The sequence below is a fragment of the Malania oleifera genome, chromosome 9 (assembly GCF_029873635.1).
Source record: "Malania oleifera isolate guangnan ecotype guangnan chromosome 9, ASM2987363v1, whole genome shotgun sequence".
NCBI classification, from domain to species: Eukaryota; Viridiplantae; Streptophyta; class Magnoliopsida; order Santalales; family Ximeniaceae; genus Malania; species Malania oleifera.
The window spans coordinates 36,198,568-36,216,739 of NC_080425.1; the positions used below are offsets into that span (position 1 = coordinate 36,198,568).

The 18,172-nt window shown below is 34.6% G+C and overlaps 1 protein-coding gene across 2 annotated transcripts in view; it reads right to left on the reverse strand.

Annotated features, from left to right (window-relative positions):
• The window catches only part of LOC131164791 (sterol 3-beta-glucosyltransferase UGT80B1), a 122,989-nt gene that overhangs the window by 58,680 nt on the left and 46,137 nt on the right, over positions 1 to 18,172 (reverse strand). The window contains exons 6-9 of one of the 2 annotated variants that reach the window (XM_058122241.1): positions 6,432 to 6,513; positions 2,386 to 2,487; positions 2,091 to 2,146; positions 1,464 to 1,498 (exon numbers count right to left, since the gene is read on the reverse strand). In XM_058122241.1, coding sequence (XP_057978224.1) covers positions 1,464 to 1,498; positions 2,091 to 2,146; positions 2,386 to 2,487; positions 6,432 to 6,513 — 275 coding nt within the window. The remainder of the gene's footprint in view (positions 1 to 1,463; positions 1,499 to 2,090; positions 2,147 to 2,385; positions 2,488 to 6,431; positions 6,514 to 18,172) is intronic. The other variant, XM_058122242.1, reaches the window with a different exon arrangement.

Below are 18,172 nucleotides of genomic sequence, written 5' to 3' on the forward strand. Positions count from 1 at the left end.
AGAAATTTATTATGACAATGCATTTGTTTGCGGTGCTAATTTCCATTTATGTTGTCAATTTCCAATTGTTTTTAAAAAAATTGAAAACCGGATTTTATGGTTTTTAGTTATTTTAGCAACCTGTTGTCAGTATACTTTAATATCAATTATTTACTTCTTCAATTTAAATCATTCTTTTACACATAATTTTTAATTAAATTAAGATTAAATGACCACATGAATTTAAAATATAACTAAAATAATAATATCCATAAATTTTCTAATAGATCGAGAAAAAAAAAAGTACATCATTTCAAAACTATTTTTTCTATTCTTAAATTGTCGTACAATAATAATGTTATTGTTGTATTATAAAGCAAGTTTTGAATTATAATAACTTAAAAAAAAAAACAGCCTGGTGCACAAACCTCCTACATATGCAGGGTCTGAAGAAGGAGCGGACCATAATTGGTCTATAGTATGCATCCTTACCTTGCATTGTTGCAAAAGGCTTATTTCATACTTTGAACCCATGACCTCCAGGTCACAAGCAATAGCTCTAACATTACACCTAGGCTCATCTTCAAAATATAGTAGTTAAGTAAAATAATTATAATAAATTATATTTTATTATAATATTTTTTAAAATTTTTATTCTTTTGCACTTTTCAATCATACCATTCAATTGTCCTGGATGAAAATGAGCATTTGTTTAATCAAGTTTTAAATTTGTTTTAGTTTTAGTTGTTGGGTCAATTTTTTAGTTTTCGTTTTCATAACATTTAACAGTGATACCAAATGGCCTCATTGCTAACATCCATGATTTCTTATGCTATTCAACTCAAAATTATCAATTACCACAAATGAGTTTGATCTCTAAGGCTCTCTAAAAAAAAACAGCCCGGTGCACAAACCTCGTGCATATGCAGGGTCTAAAGAAGAAGCAGACCATAATTGGTCTATAGTACACATCCTTACCTTGCATTGTTGCAAGAGGCTGTTTTCATACTTTGAGCCCATGACCTCCAAGTCACAAAGCAACAGCTCTACCATTACACCTAGGCTCACCTTCAAAATATAATAATTAAGTAAAATAATTATAATAATTTATATTTTATTATAATACTTTTTTAAAAAAAAATTATTCTTTTGCATTTTTCAATCATACTATTCAATTGTACTGGATGAAAATGGGCATTTTTTTTATCAAGTTTTGATTTTGTTTTTTTTTTTTAGTTTTAGTTGTTGGGTCAATTTTTTAGTTTTCGTTTCTAGTTTTTGTTTTCTTAACTTTTCACAATGACACTAGATGGCCTCATAGTTAACATCCATGATTCTTATGCTATTCAACTCAAAATTATCAATCACCACAAATGATTTGATCTCTAAGGCTCTCTAATAGAGTTTTGAAAAAAATAAATAAATTTCTAATATTAAGAAACACAGTGTAAACATTGAAATGTTTAAGGTAGAAACAAACATACCGGGGCATTCAACAACTTCTTTGCTAAATCCATACCTATTCCATCAAAAGTATCAATGTATTAAAAAAGGGTTACTTTCTGAAATCCAAAGAAGATATGATCATGTAAATACTAAATCAAACAGACGCTGTGCAAAACAAGAGAAAGCTAGTTGTTAGATGGCATTCTAGTTTGTTTTATAGTATTTTATCCTGGCTTTTAGAACATTTTATTTCATTTTCCAGCAGCAATGAAAAGGAAATTAAGTTCCTCTAGTCCCTTGAACACTATAGAAAAGATAGGAACAAAAGCCGTCTTAGTCCCTTGAACTTGGCAGCCAGAAATAATGTCTATTAGTACAATTATTCTATGGTCATATTGTTTCTAACAGACTATTTCGGTAATTTTTACATACTTTCCATGGGCCTGAAGCCAGACATAGTTGATGAGGTTAGATATAAGCTGGCCATTCAAATAATCCTTTCAAAGTTCCACATGAAAATTTGAACTTTAAGATGCACAAGTAAGCAACCATTGAGGGTTGAGTAAGAAAGCATGAAGATTAATTATTTTTAGGGACAAAAATTAACCCGTTTGCTAGGAAACTCATCATACAGTCTCTCTATGATGACATATATAGAATCTTACAGTAGAAGGGGTGATGGAGATCTGTCGTGCCAAGCTGGAAGTCCAGTCACTGGATCCTGTTTCAGTAAATCAGCAATGATATTTTAAACAAGAAGAAAAGGCAAGTTTCTACTTCTTGAAATTACTATAATTTCTCAGCTTATTAGCCTAAAAACTTCATTGCAGGTTTTTGTTTTTTTTTTCTTTTTTCTTTTGTTTGTTTTTGGGTGGGGGGGGGGGGGGTGATAACATTTGGAGTTTGTAGCTACATGTCAATTGCATTTATCAAGGAACATTCACAGCTCAAAGCATTAACCGTGAAAGGACAGGGGCTCAGATTTAAATCCACACTTCTCCACGACCCCCAATCTTCAGTAAAAAGCGGCCACATCCAATGGATCACATCTTTCCAACAAACCTATGAGCATAAAAAGTAAGAAAGTAATTTCACTAGTATCTGAATTTAACCAAAGAATGCATTATCTAAAACAAGATCTACCTTTTTTACAGTGTAAAACAAAAGAAAAATAACTAACAAACCTCCTGCCCTCCCCAAGTTTGTCAAAAAGACAGAGGCCTATCTAACCTTCCAAAAAATTCCACTGACCTGTCCTCTTAGTGACATCTGGCAAATCTCATTAATTGGAATCCTATTTTTTTAACAAATAATCTAAATATACACCACATCAGTGACAAGAGTAATACATCCAAAGCACAACACAGCAACGATACGCAAAACAATATTCAGCAGGAAACAATGGAGCACAAACAAACTAAAAGCAATTGTGCAACACATGTAGACTCACATGGACAATAAGGACACAACAGAAGAGACACATGCCCACATTCTTCTTGCTCTTCTTACACTTTTTCTTTAGTTTCTTTCCCATTGTTCTTCATAAGATACTTCACACAAATTTTTGAAAGTTTTTACACATGCATACCAAAAAGAGAGGGATATTTTGGGGTGCAGATCAACTTAAGAAAACACAGTGGTAAAAGGGCAAGTTCCATTTCATCCTTTTCCCTTAGTCCTCCACCTCTTCTCATTTTGTCCTCCACCTCTTCTCATTTTTGTCCTCAATTTAAAAAACGACAAATAATCAACAAAACAGCAAGTAACCCCACAAAATACAAGAATTTAGCCAGCAAAAAACAACCATACTTTTCCCCTAATCCTCCTTGACCTCTTGTTCTGCCTGTCTAAACTGCAAAAATCCTCAAATCAAACAATGAAACACAAATAACTCCAAAAGATAAGAAGCAAAAAACAACCCACTTATCTTGGCTTCACATCATCTTCTTTATCATTCTTTCACTTTTTCCAACTGCCTTACTCGTGTGGTCTAAACACTCAAACTACCATGCTTCAACCAGCTTTTTGGGTTGCTTTCGAAGAAAGGGGGAATGCAACATGAAGTTGCAACCAGTGATGGCTACAGTTCTCCGCACACCTCTCATCATTCTATCATGTTTTCTCTTTCATCCATTGGAATCGTTGAGCCTCTCTCCCTCTTTCTCTCTCTCTCTCCCCCCCCCCCCCCCCAGCCCAAATTCAAATTCATTTTTAAAAAGCCCAGTTCACTTTCAGCTGGCTCTTCTTACCTTCTGATTTTCTCATAATTTTACTCAAATTTGCTCACTTCCTCAAAATTCTCTCTTCTTGTTTTATAATCTTTCTTGCAAAAGAAGTAAATATTTCTGCAGAAAAAAATAAAGAAGAAGTCAAGAAGAGAGTGTGAAGAGTCAGGTCTGTCTCAGTGAACATTGAACAGCACATCAAGCTTCGAAAAATTTAAAAATGAAAATTTGAAAATAAGTAATGGAAAGGGGTGAATATGAGTACAACTATTGACTTTTAATTAGCTTGACTTAGGTTAATTTTGTGCACTTTTCTAAACCAGCAAACCAAGTTATTTTCGAACAGTTAAGAGGTTGGCCTGATAAAAATTTGTCTGTGTTTGTTTATGCAGCTTAATAAATAAATTTGCTGCCCAGCTAAGCAGTTGTATAGATGGAAAGGAGATTTCCTCTCTATAGATGGTCATATCACTATCATTCAGGCTAGCCTGTCTATTATTCCTTAAGGATTCCGGGTGGGGAAATTAAAAAGCTTGAGAGGAATATGAGATTCTTTAGTCGGAAGTAGATGAGTGGAGAGGTGGCTTGGTTAGATGGAAGGTTGTGTGTAGGTGGACGGATGAGGGGGATTTGGGTTATGGAAATTTTGTGTCCAAAAGAGCAGTGTTCTTTTGGGTAAATGGTTGTGGAATTTTCCATTAGAGGTAAACTCCCCTTGGCAGAGTTATAAGAAGTAAATTTGGCCTGCATGTGAATGGTGTGATGCTAATATGGGTCTTAGATGTTCTTCATAGAGTGACTAGAATATTTAGAGGTTCATTCTGTAAGTTTACCCCTTATTTCTTCCTTTGACCAAGTTTAAATTGGGTAGTGGTAATTGTATTCATTTTTGGGAGGATGTTTGGGTGGGGGGTTCTGCTTTATTGTTTACCTTTTCTCATATGCATCCTTTTTATTCCCTCCACAATGCTGCTACTTTCCAAGTGCACGAGGGTGATTCTTTTTCTATGGATTTTCATTTTAGAAAGGATTATGATAGGGATATGCAAAAGCTTTCTTCTCTGCTTGTTTTGTTGGAGGGTTTTCATATCTCCAGCAGGTGGGATGTCACAGTGGGTGGATATTCTTGTAAGTCCCTTTTTCCTCATCTTGTTGTGTCTAATATGTCATTTCTTCTTCATCATTGTATCAGGGAAGAGCTAAAGTTCCTTCTGTGATTAAAGCATTCGTTTCGTTGGTGGCCTTCAATAGAGTTAACCCCAACAATATGTTGCAGCATATGCCTTCCAAGGCTTTGCCTTCTGAGGCCTGTTTTTTGTACAGTTGCTGCTCAGAGATTGTTTTCCATTTGTTTTTGCTCTATTCATTTACTTGGGATATGTTGAATAGAATTTTTAGATTACTTGGGGAGGTATGGGTGTTTCCAAAATTGGCTCAGGAGCTTTCGAGTATCTTTTTTATAGGATTTAGAAAGAGTAAGGATGCTGATGGATTGTGAATGCATACATCGTTTTCTGGTGATTTGGCTTGAGCGGAATGCTCGTATCTTATTTGGCAAGAGACTGTCTTTACTTTACTTCGGGATATGATGCAGCACTTGGCTTCTCCTTGGTCTTTTAGAGCAGGCTGTTTCAACGGCATTGTCTTTGAAGATGTTAAGCCTGACTAGAAGGCTCTATTGAGATGATTGTATTTTATATGTTGTCTTTCCTTTATTATTTGAGGATTTCTTGTCCTCTTTGTTTTAAACTTTCCTTTTTGTTCTAATAAATTTTCTTTTTCTATCAAAAATCAAAATAAATAAGTAAACATGTTTCACATAATTCTGAAGCTCATTTAACAAACAAGAGAAGCTTGAATATAGAAGGACTCATTTCACTTATGCCCACAAACATAGCTCATGATCAAGCATGATAAAAGCTCAAAAAACAGTTCAAAAATAAAAATAAATCATTCAGACACTCATTTAACAGTGTCTATACTATGCATATGTTTCTGTCCTCTCATGTGATGCAATTCATTAAATTATGTGTATACAATAACTTCCATCTTGTGAGGGATTTTTAAAATTGGCATGAAAACTGCATGGCCTAAAATTATTTCAATTGGCCAGGAATATATAAAGAAAGGTACATGTGCCAATATAAGAAATTGAATACCATTTCTTCCATTTGTGCCCACAAAATAATGCTAGAAGAAAAAACTTCTTAAAAATGTATATATATTTTATGGAGCTCACTAAAGCTTGAGCTCAGCTCATGAGCTTGGCAAGCACAAATGGAAAAGCTCAATCTAGCATATTTTGTCCAAACCCCTAATTTCTTGTCCGCACTTAGGTTACAGATTCTACAAAAGCATCCGTCAGAGGAGAAGAAAAGAAAGAAAGAAGAACGAGAATTAAAGAAATATTACTTAAAAAATTTTTATGAGGATAAAAGATATTTTGAGAAAACTATATCATGGCATCAGATTCCATGTCATTAACAGAGGACAGAGTAATAACCAACAGTAAAATTGAATGGCTAAGCAGGTCCATAAAATTTTTGGTTACTTGGGGGAAATCCTTGCCTCTTTGGCAAACTCAAGGAGGTCAACATATTGTGCTCAAAATTTTTAAAATGAACTATAAATTAAACCAGTGCACAACATGTAATAAATAAAAAAAAAACCTTGTTCCAAGAAACTCAGCTCATCATTTCGCAAAGAAACATCTCATGGCAAAATAAGAACCACCTATAGTATCAAAAGATTCAAAAATTTTAGTAAAAAATGACGACATACCTTGTTAACCGGAGCTTCTTGAAAATATTCATACAAACGAGGAAGTTTTCTTTTGAAACAACGCTCAAATGATGAAGGTGCACTGGAAACTAGGCCAAAAAATGGAAGTTAAACACACGAAATCAAAGGTTAACAAATAAGTTTGTTATCCTTACACCCAAGGTCTTAAATTTCGATTTCGACTCAAATTTCAAAGCTCCAAAAGTACAGAAATTTCGATTTCAATGTCAATTTTGATTTCGACTTGAAAAAAAATAATGGAAATCAGTAGTAAAGCGTGGAATTCTTTTATGAAGCTTTAGAAATGATAATAGACATAATAATGTAAGTTTTAGGACTAATATGTTACAAGTAAATGCATCTATGCTGTGTATGAGGTGGAGAAATTGTAATATAATATGTACATCAAACATATTTGTAAGATAATGTACATTAAACATATTTAGTGAATCAGTTATTACAATTAAATTCATAAATCATCTAAATATTATTTATTATACAAATAATGATAATTTAGACATGCATGGTTAATAAAATGTTGTTGTAAGTTTATTTTTTCATATAATTTCAAAAGCACTTGTAATAATCTTTTTTTTCGATCAAAATAAATAAAATAAGTTAAGAGAGAAATTTCACTTCACTCCTAAATCTCTCATTTGAATTTTGAGGAAATTTCATTGCGTAGTTCAAATTTCAACAAGTTTCACTAAAATTTTGAGATTTCGATAAATTTTGGATGATTCGTTGAGATTTTGACAAAACTTATACAAGACGGAAATCGAATGCCATTTCGATTTCAAGGGTGACAGAAACCATAAATTTTGACGGAAATTTCGATAATTTCGTGGGAATTTAAGACCATGCTTACACCTTAAACTCAATTAGTACATGCATGAACATACGCACGCACATAAGCATATATTTAATATGTATATATGAATGTATACATGTAAAATATGTATACATATGTACACAAACAAATAAAAAAAAATTATAAAATGTGTGTGTGTGTGTGTGTGTGTGTGTGTGTGTACATATATATATATGGACAGTTTTCTATTGCAAAATAAATTTTATTCTGGGAAGAAAAAGATGGCATAGAATATTTAATTTCTAGAAAGGGGGATATATTTATCATGTTTCTCAAGGGAAGGAGGCTAGAGGATTCAACCAACTAACTTCTCAACTTTTATTTCTAGAAGAGAGAGAGAGAGAGAGAGAAATTTATGAAAGGTGCAAAAATTTCAACCACCAAATGTTCATTCTCTTTATAATTTTGTTGCTCCTGAAGAGAAAAAACAATTACTTGTTTCAGGAGGCATGTGTATTTCCTCTATGCATTTATATTTGCTTTTAACATGTCAAAGTTTTATTTCCTAGAATAAAATTGTATGCATTGTCAAGTTTTTCAAGAGAAGACCATAAGTTTTTTTTTTTTTTTTTGCCAAAAGGTTATTTTTTATTTTAATTTGTTAATATTTTATTCATTTAAAAATAACTCAAATTGCTTTTAAAGAAGGTGTGCCAGATATATTTGTTGATAAATAATAATGGCCATTAATAAGCAAACTGCTTGCCAAACCAAGGTTTAAATTTTGACTACAACTAAAATTTTGAAGCTTCAAAGGATAGTGAAATGTTTTAAAAAATTTCAATTTCAATTTTAAGAAATGATTGAAATTAGTGGTAAAGCATTGGAATTTTTTTATAAAATTAATGATTTTTTAATTAAACATAATAATGCAACTTTTAGAACTAAAATATTATAAATAAAATATATCAATGACAGGTGTGCACTACATAAGGTGCGGTAACTAAAATAACCACAATGAAAACAAATTAAATTGATAAATAAGCTAAATATTAGTAATTATACAAACACAAGTTTAGACATAGAAGATCCAATGAAATGTACTAATATCTAAATTCAATTCTGAATTAAATTTCAGAAATTTTAAAAATTTCATTTAAAATCTAAAACTTCAATTTCAAGGAAATTTTGTTCCTGGTCAAAACTTTGGCAAAGGTCTGTTAAAATTTCAAATTTTCAATAAAATTTGGATGATTTGTGGAAATATTTTATGCAAATTTTCGAAGATGGAAATTGACAGCCATTTTGATTTCAATGGAGGTAAAAAAACAAGCATTAATGGAAATTTCAATAATTACATGGAAATTTAAGACCTTGTTGGTTTATCAATGGATTCAAGGTGGGAATGATCAACACATCTCAAATGGAGGTTTCTCATGTGCTCTTTGCTGATGACACCACAGTTGGCACTAAGGAGGAACAGCTATGGTATTTTAGATATGGATCTTTTTGGCTTGAAACAATCTCCCTGGTCTGAGGCTGAATCTCAACAAGATAGAAATAATTCCTGCAGGAATGTACCAGGTGTCAATCAAATGTCTGTCAATCTCGAATGCAAGGTTAAGAATCTTCTATGTACTGCTTCCACGCCTCAAGCTCGTGACCTCCAGGTAACATAGCAACAGCTCCACCTTCTGCTGGGATGACCCTTGGTGCTTCTTCCAAATTAAAATCCATGTAGAATAACATTTGTGATAGATTTTGTTGATGGTTACCTAGTCATTTAGCATTGATAGTGTGTGAGTATTATGTTAACAAGTGAGAGTTAGTAAGGGTATTATGGTCATTCGTATGCATTATTGATTTTTTGACATATATTATAAGTAGAGGGAGAAACCTATCATTGTGATTAGGTCTTCATTTTACCCAATTATTTAACATGGAATTAAAGTTGGTTACCAAGAGGTCCTAGGTTCTAGTCTCATTGCTCGCATTTATTATGTCGTGTTTAAAAAATTATTATATTCACTATAATAGGTGTTATCTATCATGTGCATATCTCTCCACGTGCTGTCAGGCTGCATATGTGGGAGAGTGTTAAATATAATACACATTGTTGGCCAACAATGTAATAGCTTAAGATTTTAAGTGAAGTGGTAATCTAACATGGTATCAGAGCATGATTTTGAGACCTAAACCCTAATTGTCATAGCCAACATCAAAACCAAAGCCTAAAACCCTAAATCCAATGCATGGCTACCATCATAGAAGAATTTCCATCAACAATCTCCCTAAAGATCACCATGTAGGAAAGCATTCTTCACATGTAATTAGTGTAGGGGCCAGTGATAGGTGGTGGCTGAGGAGATGAACAAATGTACTAGGCAAGTTTGGCGAGGGGAGAATGTACATCAGAGCTAATTACTAGGAGGTCCTAAGTTCTAGTCACATTGCCTGCATTTATTATGTAGTGTTTAAAAAATTATTGTATTCCTTGTAATCGGTGCTATCTATCATGTGTGTATCTCTCCATGTGTTGTCGGGCTGTATTTATTATACATTGTTGGCCCACAACCTAGTAGCTTAAGCTTTTAGGTAAAGTGGTAATCTAAGATGGTATCAGAACCAATGTTTTGAATTCAGCTGGAGTGTTCATGCATATGTTCCTGTGGGCGTTGATCCTATAGAAAGAAGAGTGGTGGATCCCACAAATGCTAATCCCGTAGATGAGTGAACTCCATGGTTTTGTGCTCTTTCACTTGGTTGAGTAATGGCTTCTAAATGGTTGCATGGCAAGCAATGACTTCCACTCAAGGGGGAGTGATTGGAACTTGCAAGTGAGTGGGAGATTGTTGAGAATTCCATTTGTGAGTTTGTCCCACATTGAAAATATATAATAGAGGATGGGTGCTTACATACATGGTCAGGCCCAAGACCTAATGGCTTATGCTTTTGGATCAAGTTGGTGCTTACTCATGCATATCAAGCTTGCATATGCTCCTAGCTTAAGAGGGAGTGTTGATGGTTATCTTAGCCTTTTTTTTTACTTTTATAGTAAACGAAATTTTATTAGATGAAGAAAGAATGTACAAATAGGAGAAAAAAGCCAGCTCCTTAACAAAATATGAGAATCCCCAGCGAACAAAACAAAAAAGGAAAGCATAAAAAACAGCAAGCTCAAATCAGCACGCCCTTAGAAGTGACTTCCAATCCCACTGAACAACTGTCAAACACATCCCCTTAAAAGTTCCATTGCCAACACACCACAAAGAAGCCATAAAAAGCATTGTCTCCCACCCCAACTTCTTCCCTGAAAAAATAAGTAGATTATGTTCCTTCCACAAGCCCCATAACACTGCAAATAAATCACAATTCTGTAACACAATACCTTCCTTCCTCCTATCAAACCCTACAAAAGATATTGCCAAGAACTCCACTATTCTCGAACAAACTCAGCTTTCTCCAAAATAATTAAATAACTTATTCCAAACATTCCACACAAAATCGCAATGCAATTAAAGATGAGAAACAGATTCTGAACAATCCAAACAATGAAGCCTTTAAAGGTCTCCTCATCTGCAGCAAGTCATTAGGCTTTATTCTATTAAGCACAACCAACCAAAGAAACACTTTGATTTTATGGGGCATTTTGACCTTCTAGATTACTTTGTAAAGTAGAAAGGAATGATTAGTACCATCCAAGAAATCAAAGAAAGATCTACACTAAAAAACTCCTGAGGAATCCAACAACCAAGAACGACAATCATCCTTGGACGACATCCTATAGTTGTTTAACATAACCAACAAAGAAGATAATTCAATAGATTCCCTATCATTCAAGACTCTCCTAAAATGAAAATCCCAAGAAGGTAGATTACCGCCCGACTATAAAATAATAGATGGGACCATTTTGTCTAGAGCTCAAACAGAACAAGCAAGGAAAAAACGTGGCCAGAACAACATTCCCTAACCATATATCTTTCCAAAAACGAATGTTACAACCCTTACCTATCACAAATTTGGTATGGGGAATAAAGAGAGAATAAATCTGGGAAATATCTTTCCATAGGCTTTCCAAAAAACACCTAGAACCTAAATTAGTATCCCAGCCATTCCCATCAAGACCAAATTTACTTTTGATAACTTTATGCCACAAGGAGGACACCTTTAGCGGGAACCGCCAAAGCCAGTTAGCCAAAAGAGCTGTGTTCTTGGACACCAAATTTCCAAGACCCAAACCATCCTCTTTCTTAGTCCTACACACCACTTCCCAATTCACTAAGTGATCCTTAAAAGCCCCACTACCCCTGATCAACGAAAATCTCTCATAATTCTCTTAATTTTACTAGCAACTCCTATTGGGATTTTAAAAATAGACATAAAATGCAACGAAATACTAGAAAGACAAGCCTAAATTGGAGTAGTCCTCCCTCCTAAAGAAAAAATGGCTCCCTTCCACCCCGTCTAACTGCTTAGACACTCTCTCCACCATTGGATCCCAGAAACTAGCTACTCTAGGATTGCCCAGCAAATGAACCCTAAATAGGACATCGACCAACCCAACTCTGCACACCCCACTTCCAAGGCTATTTCCCTAACACTCACTATGGGCACATTAATAACTGCATTACCACTTTTTCCCAATCCTCAACCCCAATACCCTTTCAAAAATTTGAAGAAGCGCCACAAAAAATTTGTATCATCCGCAAACTGAAGGTGAGAAACCATAATCTCCTCCCTACCAACTTTAAGACCCTTCACTAACCCTCTATCCACCACCCTATCAACCAACCTACTCAAAACATTTGCCATTAACACAAACAAAAATGGAGAAAGAGGATCCCCTTGTTTAATCCCCCTCATGACCCTAAACCAAGATTTAGGTTCACCATTCACTATCACCGCAAAATTCACATTAGATATACACCCTTTCATCCATTTACATCATCCTTTCATCCATTTACATCATCCTTCTCCAAAACCCTTTCTGACTAAAATCTTATCCAAAAAGTTCCAACTCACTATATCATAAGCTTTTTCAAAATCCTCCTTAAAGACAATCTCCTTTTTCTTCCTTCTACCAATGTCTTCAATAGTTTTATCCAAATTAAAAATTGCATCCACAATTTGTCTTCCCCCCCACAAAGGGCCTTAGATATAGTCCTATCAAGCACCACACACAACTTATTAGCTAGCACTTTAGTGATTATTTATAAACAATAAAAACTAAGCTAATTGGTCTATAATCAAAATTTTAATTGACCTATTTTTCTTAGGCACCAAAGTGATAAAAGTAGAATTATTAATACTCTTGCTAAGAATCATGTTCTAATAAAATTCATTAAAAGCTTTCATGAAGTCATTCTTCTCCACCATTCAACAATCTTGATAAAAAGTTAAATTAAAATCATCCGGCCCAGGAGCTTCTAGTGGGGGATTTAATTTCGACCAACTTGCGAAATTAGATGAGCTATTTTCAAATTTCCAAACCTCGAGTCAATCCTTTAATACTATGTCATATGGTTTTTTAGCCCGTAAAGGTACTTTTTTTACAGCCCTTAGTTCCATTTCTCATTTCACCCCTTGGATTATTGATTCTAGTGCATCTAACCATACGACTGATGCTCAACATTTATTTTCAGCATACTCACCTTGTGTCGGTAATTTAAAAGTCAAAATTGCAGATTGGACTCCATCCCCTGTTGCTGGCAAAGGGAGTATTCGTATTTCTGAATCTATTACTCTTGAATCTATCCTCCACGTTCCTAATTTATCGTGCAATTTGCTGTCTATTAGTCAGTTAACCAAGCAGTCTAATTGCTCAGCTAAATGCTTACCCTCTCATTGTGTCTTTCAGGACCTATCATCGGGGAAGACGATTGGCAGTGCTAAGGAATGTGATGGGCTCTACTACTTCGACAAAGCTAATGTGAATGGACCGTGTTCTCCTACTGTTTGTAATTCCACATCTAGTCCTAGGGAAAGTGAACTTTTGTTATGGCACAAAAGGATGGGACATCCTAGTTTTCAATATTTGCAGCACTTATTTCCTTCAATATGCTCAAATAAAACTGCCTTGGATTTTCAATGTGAAGTGTGTGAACTTTCCAAACACCATCGTACTACTTTTCCTCGATCTCAGTATAAACCATCCATGCCATTTGGTCTGATTCACAGTGATCTATGGGGTCCTTCTCGTACTCCTTATAGGACCCATACAAAATGGTTTATTACTTTTATTGATGATCACACTCGTCTATGTTGAGTATATTTATTGACTGATAAAACTGAGGTTCGATTAGTCTTCATGAATTTTCACTCTATGATACAAACCCAGTTTCACACAAAAATCCAAATCATTTGTACTAACAATGGTATTGAGTATTTCAAACACTCCTTGGGCACGTATCTTCAAGATAATGGTATTATCCATCAAAGCTCTTGCATTGACACCCCTCAACAAAATGTGGTTGCTGAATGGAAAAATCGACTTATCCTTGAAGTTGCTCGTGCCCTATCGTTCACTTCTCATATGCCAACAAAATTTTGGGGTGACTCAATTTTGACAGCCACATACCTCATTAACTGAATGCCTAGTAGAGTCCTATCCTTTGCAACTCTGCTCCAAAAACTCCAAGAGTCTTTTCCCAATTCCAGGCTTGGCTCACATCTTCCGCTTCGTGTCTTTGGGTCCACTGTATTTATCCACCTTCACGCACCCAAGCGAAACAAGTTGGATCCCAGAGCCTCTTTCTTGGTTACTCTCCCACACAGAAGGGTTACAAATGCTATGACCGGATCTCCTAGAAACTCTATGTTAGCCTAGATGTCACCTTCTTCAAACATAGCCTCTACTACTCGCTTCAGGGGGAGTCCTTGAGTAAAGCTCGACCCTCAAACTCGGACTACTTCGATATTGTTGTTTTCGAGACCATTCCATACCCTATATCTACTCCTTCGCCTAGTACAGAACGAAACTTGAACTTAGGGGAAGATGCAGAAATACAAACAAATAGGGAAACAATTGTCTACTCAGGGAGGCCAAAATCGAAGTCCAATGAGACACTCACTTTCGAAGCACCAAAAGAGTCAGAACCAGTGATAGTTCCAACTCCTCATGAGTCCAACTCCAATCCCGACCAGGTAAAAGATGACTTACCCATTGCACTTAGAAAACAACCTCGTTCATATACTCTCCACCCTATATCAAAATTTGTATCTTACAATGTTCTTTCTGCCAAGTGCCGTGCTTTTACTTCTAACCTTGACAGAATCCAGATTCCTAAGAACATTCAAGAAGCCTTGGAGATTCTAGAGTGGAGAGAGACAATGATAGAAGAGCTAAAAGCACTAGAAAAGAATGGAACTTGGGAGGTGATGACTTTCGCAAGGGGGAAGAAACCAATGGGCTATAAGTGGGTGTTCACAGTAAAGTACAAGGCTACTGGCACCATGGCTTTAAATAACAGCCGTTATGTAGCGTAACGGCCGATACGTAACGGAAATCGAAGGCTCCGAAACCGATATGGGCCGATATTGCGGTTCAGAAAAAATTCACAGTCGTAACGGCTGTTACATCTCCGTAATGGTCTGTAACAGCCGTTACCCAACGTTACACTTCATAATGGTCCGTTACGGACCGTCACATGGCCGACAGCTCACAATATTTTGAATCCCTAAAGCAGGCTTTCCGCTACTTTTCCCCTCTCCCAACCACCCATCTGCCATTCAATCTAAGTCAACATTCAAAGAGCAAAGTAAAAAACTTACCTTGAAATTTTTTTGGCCAAAACTAAGTAAGGACTTCTTCAAAGCCTAAGAGTGAGCAGATCTACTCATCTTCGCAGCCTTGCAGGAGTTGCAGACTTGCAGCAGCTTAGCGAGTCACTGGCAACAGCTCTGCAACAGCTTCGCCGCCTCTGCGAGTCGCCGATAGCCCTTCGGCAGCTCCCTCCGCCAGTCGTCACCACTCGCCGCCAGCCAGCCCTTTGATTTCGGCTTCAGAGCTTGGAGTCATCGGCCGTTCGTGCTTTGACTCCTTTGAGGCTTCGAGGCTCCTATGAGTTCTCTCTCGGTCTCAGACTCTCTACTACATTCTCCTCCACTCTCCAACTAGTGTATCAGCGTATAAGATAAGCTTTAGATGCAATTAGTCAACACCCACTGCACTAAAACTTTTCATTATGTGTTTTTTTTTAATTATATTTTGTTGTAAATTATGTATGTTAAATTGAATTAAAAAAAAGTAATTTAATAGAGTAAAAAATTAGAAATCAATAATAATCATATATAAAATAAAATTTTCTTAATTTACGAATATTTTAATTATCTTTTTTTGTTTTGAAAGGTAATTATGAAAATCTAGTTCCATCACATATTTCCTTTTTATTAATATTTTTTAAGTTTTAAAGCATCATTTTGACCTTAAATTTAAAATTAGGTAAAATAAATCTTTATATGATCTATTTTTTGTTTTTCGTTATCAAATAAAATAAAAATTGATAGCTTAATAAACAAAATTTTAACCTAATAGTTAATACATTAATAATTCTGATTTTTACTACTGGAATTTGTAGAAAAATTTTATTTTATTCCATATACTAAGAAAATGCTTAAAAAGTTAAATAGTTAATTTGTATTGTATGGATCTCTATTAGTGATGTATATGAAAGTAGAGCAAAAGTCTTTTTCACCTTTAAAATTAGAATGTTAATTTCTTATAGTTATAAATGAAAATAAAATCAAGTTATAACAAATAATGAAAATATCTTTTTAAAGATAAAGGAATATATTTTTTTGTAATAAAATATCTAATATTTTATAATTTTGTTTATTTAAATATTTTAAATAATCATTACTTATTATTTTTAATCAAATATTATATTTTATTTTTACGTAGTATTTAAGATTAGCAGGACTATTTAGTACTTACTATTTAATATTTACTAAATTACTAATTATATTATACCTGCCATTTTTTTAGAAAGGTTGTAACTTTATATTTTCTCTATGTTTTGTGTAGAGATCATCAAATTAAGTCTATCAAGATGTCACGTGATAGAGGAAATGAGAACTTATCTAGTGAGGATATTGGATGACATTTTGGTACTACGATGGATGGTAATAGACATGTTATTATGTGTAAGTTATGTAGGAAGATAATTAAGGGAGGCATTACACGCTTGGAACAACACTTGGCACATAAAAAAGGTCAAGTAGCTGGATGCTCAAATGTGACCACACAAGTAAGAGAACAAATGAAGAAACATCTACAACAGTATGCTGAGAAGAAAAGAGATAAACAAAAAAGGCAAGAAGAAGCAGAAGCCCAAATTATAGGAGATTTTGAGAATTTGAGCGGTGAAGAAGACTTGAAAGAAGAAGTATGAGATTTGCTCGACAAGAAAGCATACGATCACAGCAACAAATGGGAAGAGAGACAAAGATTTCGAGCAAGAACAATAGGAGGGGGTAATACTTATGAAGAGGGAGGTGGCTCTAGCAGTGGTGCTACCAGTGGTTTCAGTAGAGTAGAAGCTCGATCTTATATTGGTCGAGAAGCTAGAGGTAATGGACAACAATGGATCAATCCTGATGCCCCTGAAGCTAGACTAAAGGCAATGGATCCTATTTTAGAAAGAAGCAAGAGTGCAAAACAACCGAAAATCAACACTAAGTTACTGAAAGGTTTAAGAAGTAAATTAGGAAAAACAGTTGGAAAATTCCTAATTTATAATCGGATTCCATCGAATGTAGTTGACTCTCCATTTATGCAGTCTATGCTTGATATTGCTGCAGAGGTTGGAAAGGGGGTGAAGGGTCCATCACCCTATGAGATATCTGAAATTTATTTGGAGCAAGAGTATCAAGAAATAAAAAATTATATAGCTTCTTTTGTTAGAATTTGGAAAGAGAGAGGTGTAACCCTTATGTGTGATGGTTGGTCAGGACCAACTAGAAAACACATTATAAACTTTTTAGTTTATTGCGATAGAGGCACCGTGTTTCATAAATCAGTTTATGCCTCTAATGTGCCAAGCAAAACAACTAAATATTATTTCAGGTAATTTTCTAATTTTAATTGTATATGCAAATAGTATTATGAACTTGCATGTTTTTAATTAAATAGTAGTAATTATTGAATCTATAATTTCATTTCAAATTAATGGACGAGGTGGTTGAAGAAATTGGAGAGGAGAATGGTGTCCAATTTGTGATTGATAATGAAGCTGCAATGAAGGTAGGAGGAAAATTATTAATGCAGAAGAGGCCCAATCTCTATTGGATAGCATGTGCAGCTCATTGCATAGACCTTATTCTTGAAGATATTGGTAAGAAAATTAACGTGAAGAAGGTCTTAGAAGATGCAAGAACAATAACCTCCTTTATTTACAATCACACGTGGACAGTAAATTTCATAAAGAAATTCACAAATAATAGAGAGTTACTTCGCCCTGGCATCACTCGATTTACCACGAACTTCATTGCTTTGGAGACTATTGTTAGGCATAAACAAGCATTAAGAGAAATGTTTACATCTGATGCTTGGAAAAACTCAAGGTTTGGGATGGCAAAATCAGGCCCAGCATATGATTCGAAGCAGATTATCTTAGGCAAAGAGTTTTGGCAAAAGGCCTCTGATATAATTAAAGTATAAGAACCCTTAGTGAAAGTTCTTAAATTGGTTGATGGTGATGAAAAACCAACCATGGGTTTCATATACGAGGTAATTGATAGGGCGAAATTGGTCATTCAAAAAGATTGTCAGTTTTACAAAGACAATTAGAAAATTATTGACAACCGGTGGAGTTTTCAATTGCACCAAGATTTGTACGCGCTAGTAAGTGTAAATCAAATACAATTTCTTATTATTTTAACTTTTAAATTATGCATAATTGCATTAAAAAACTATTGATTAATATGTTTCTAA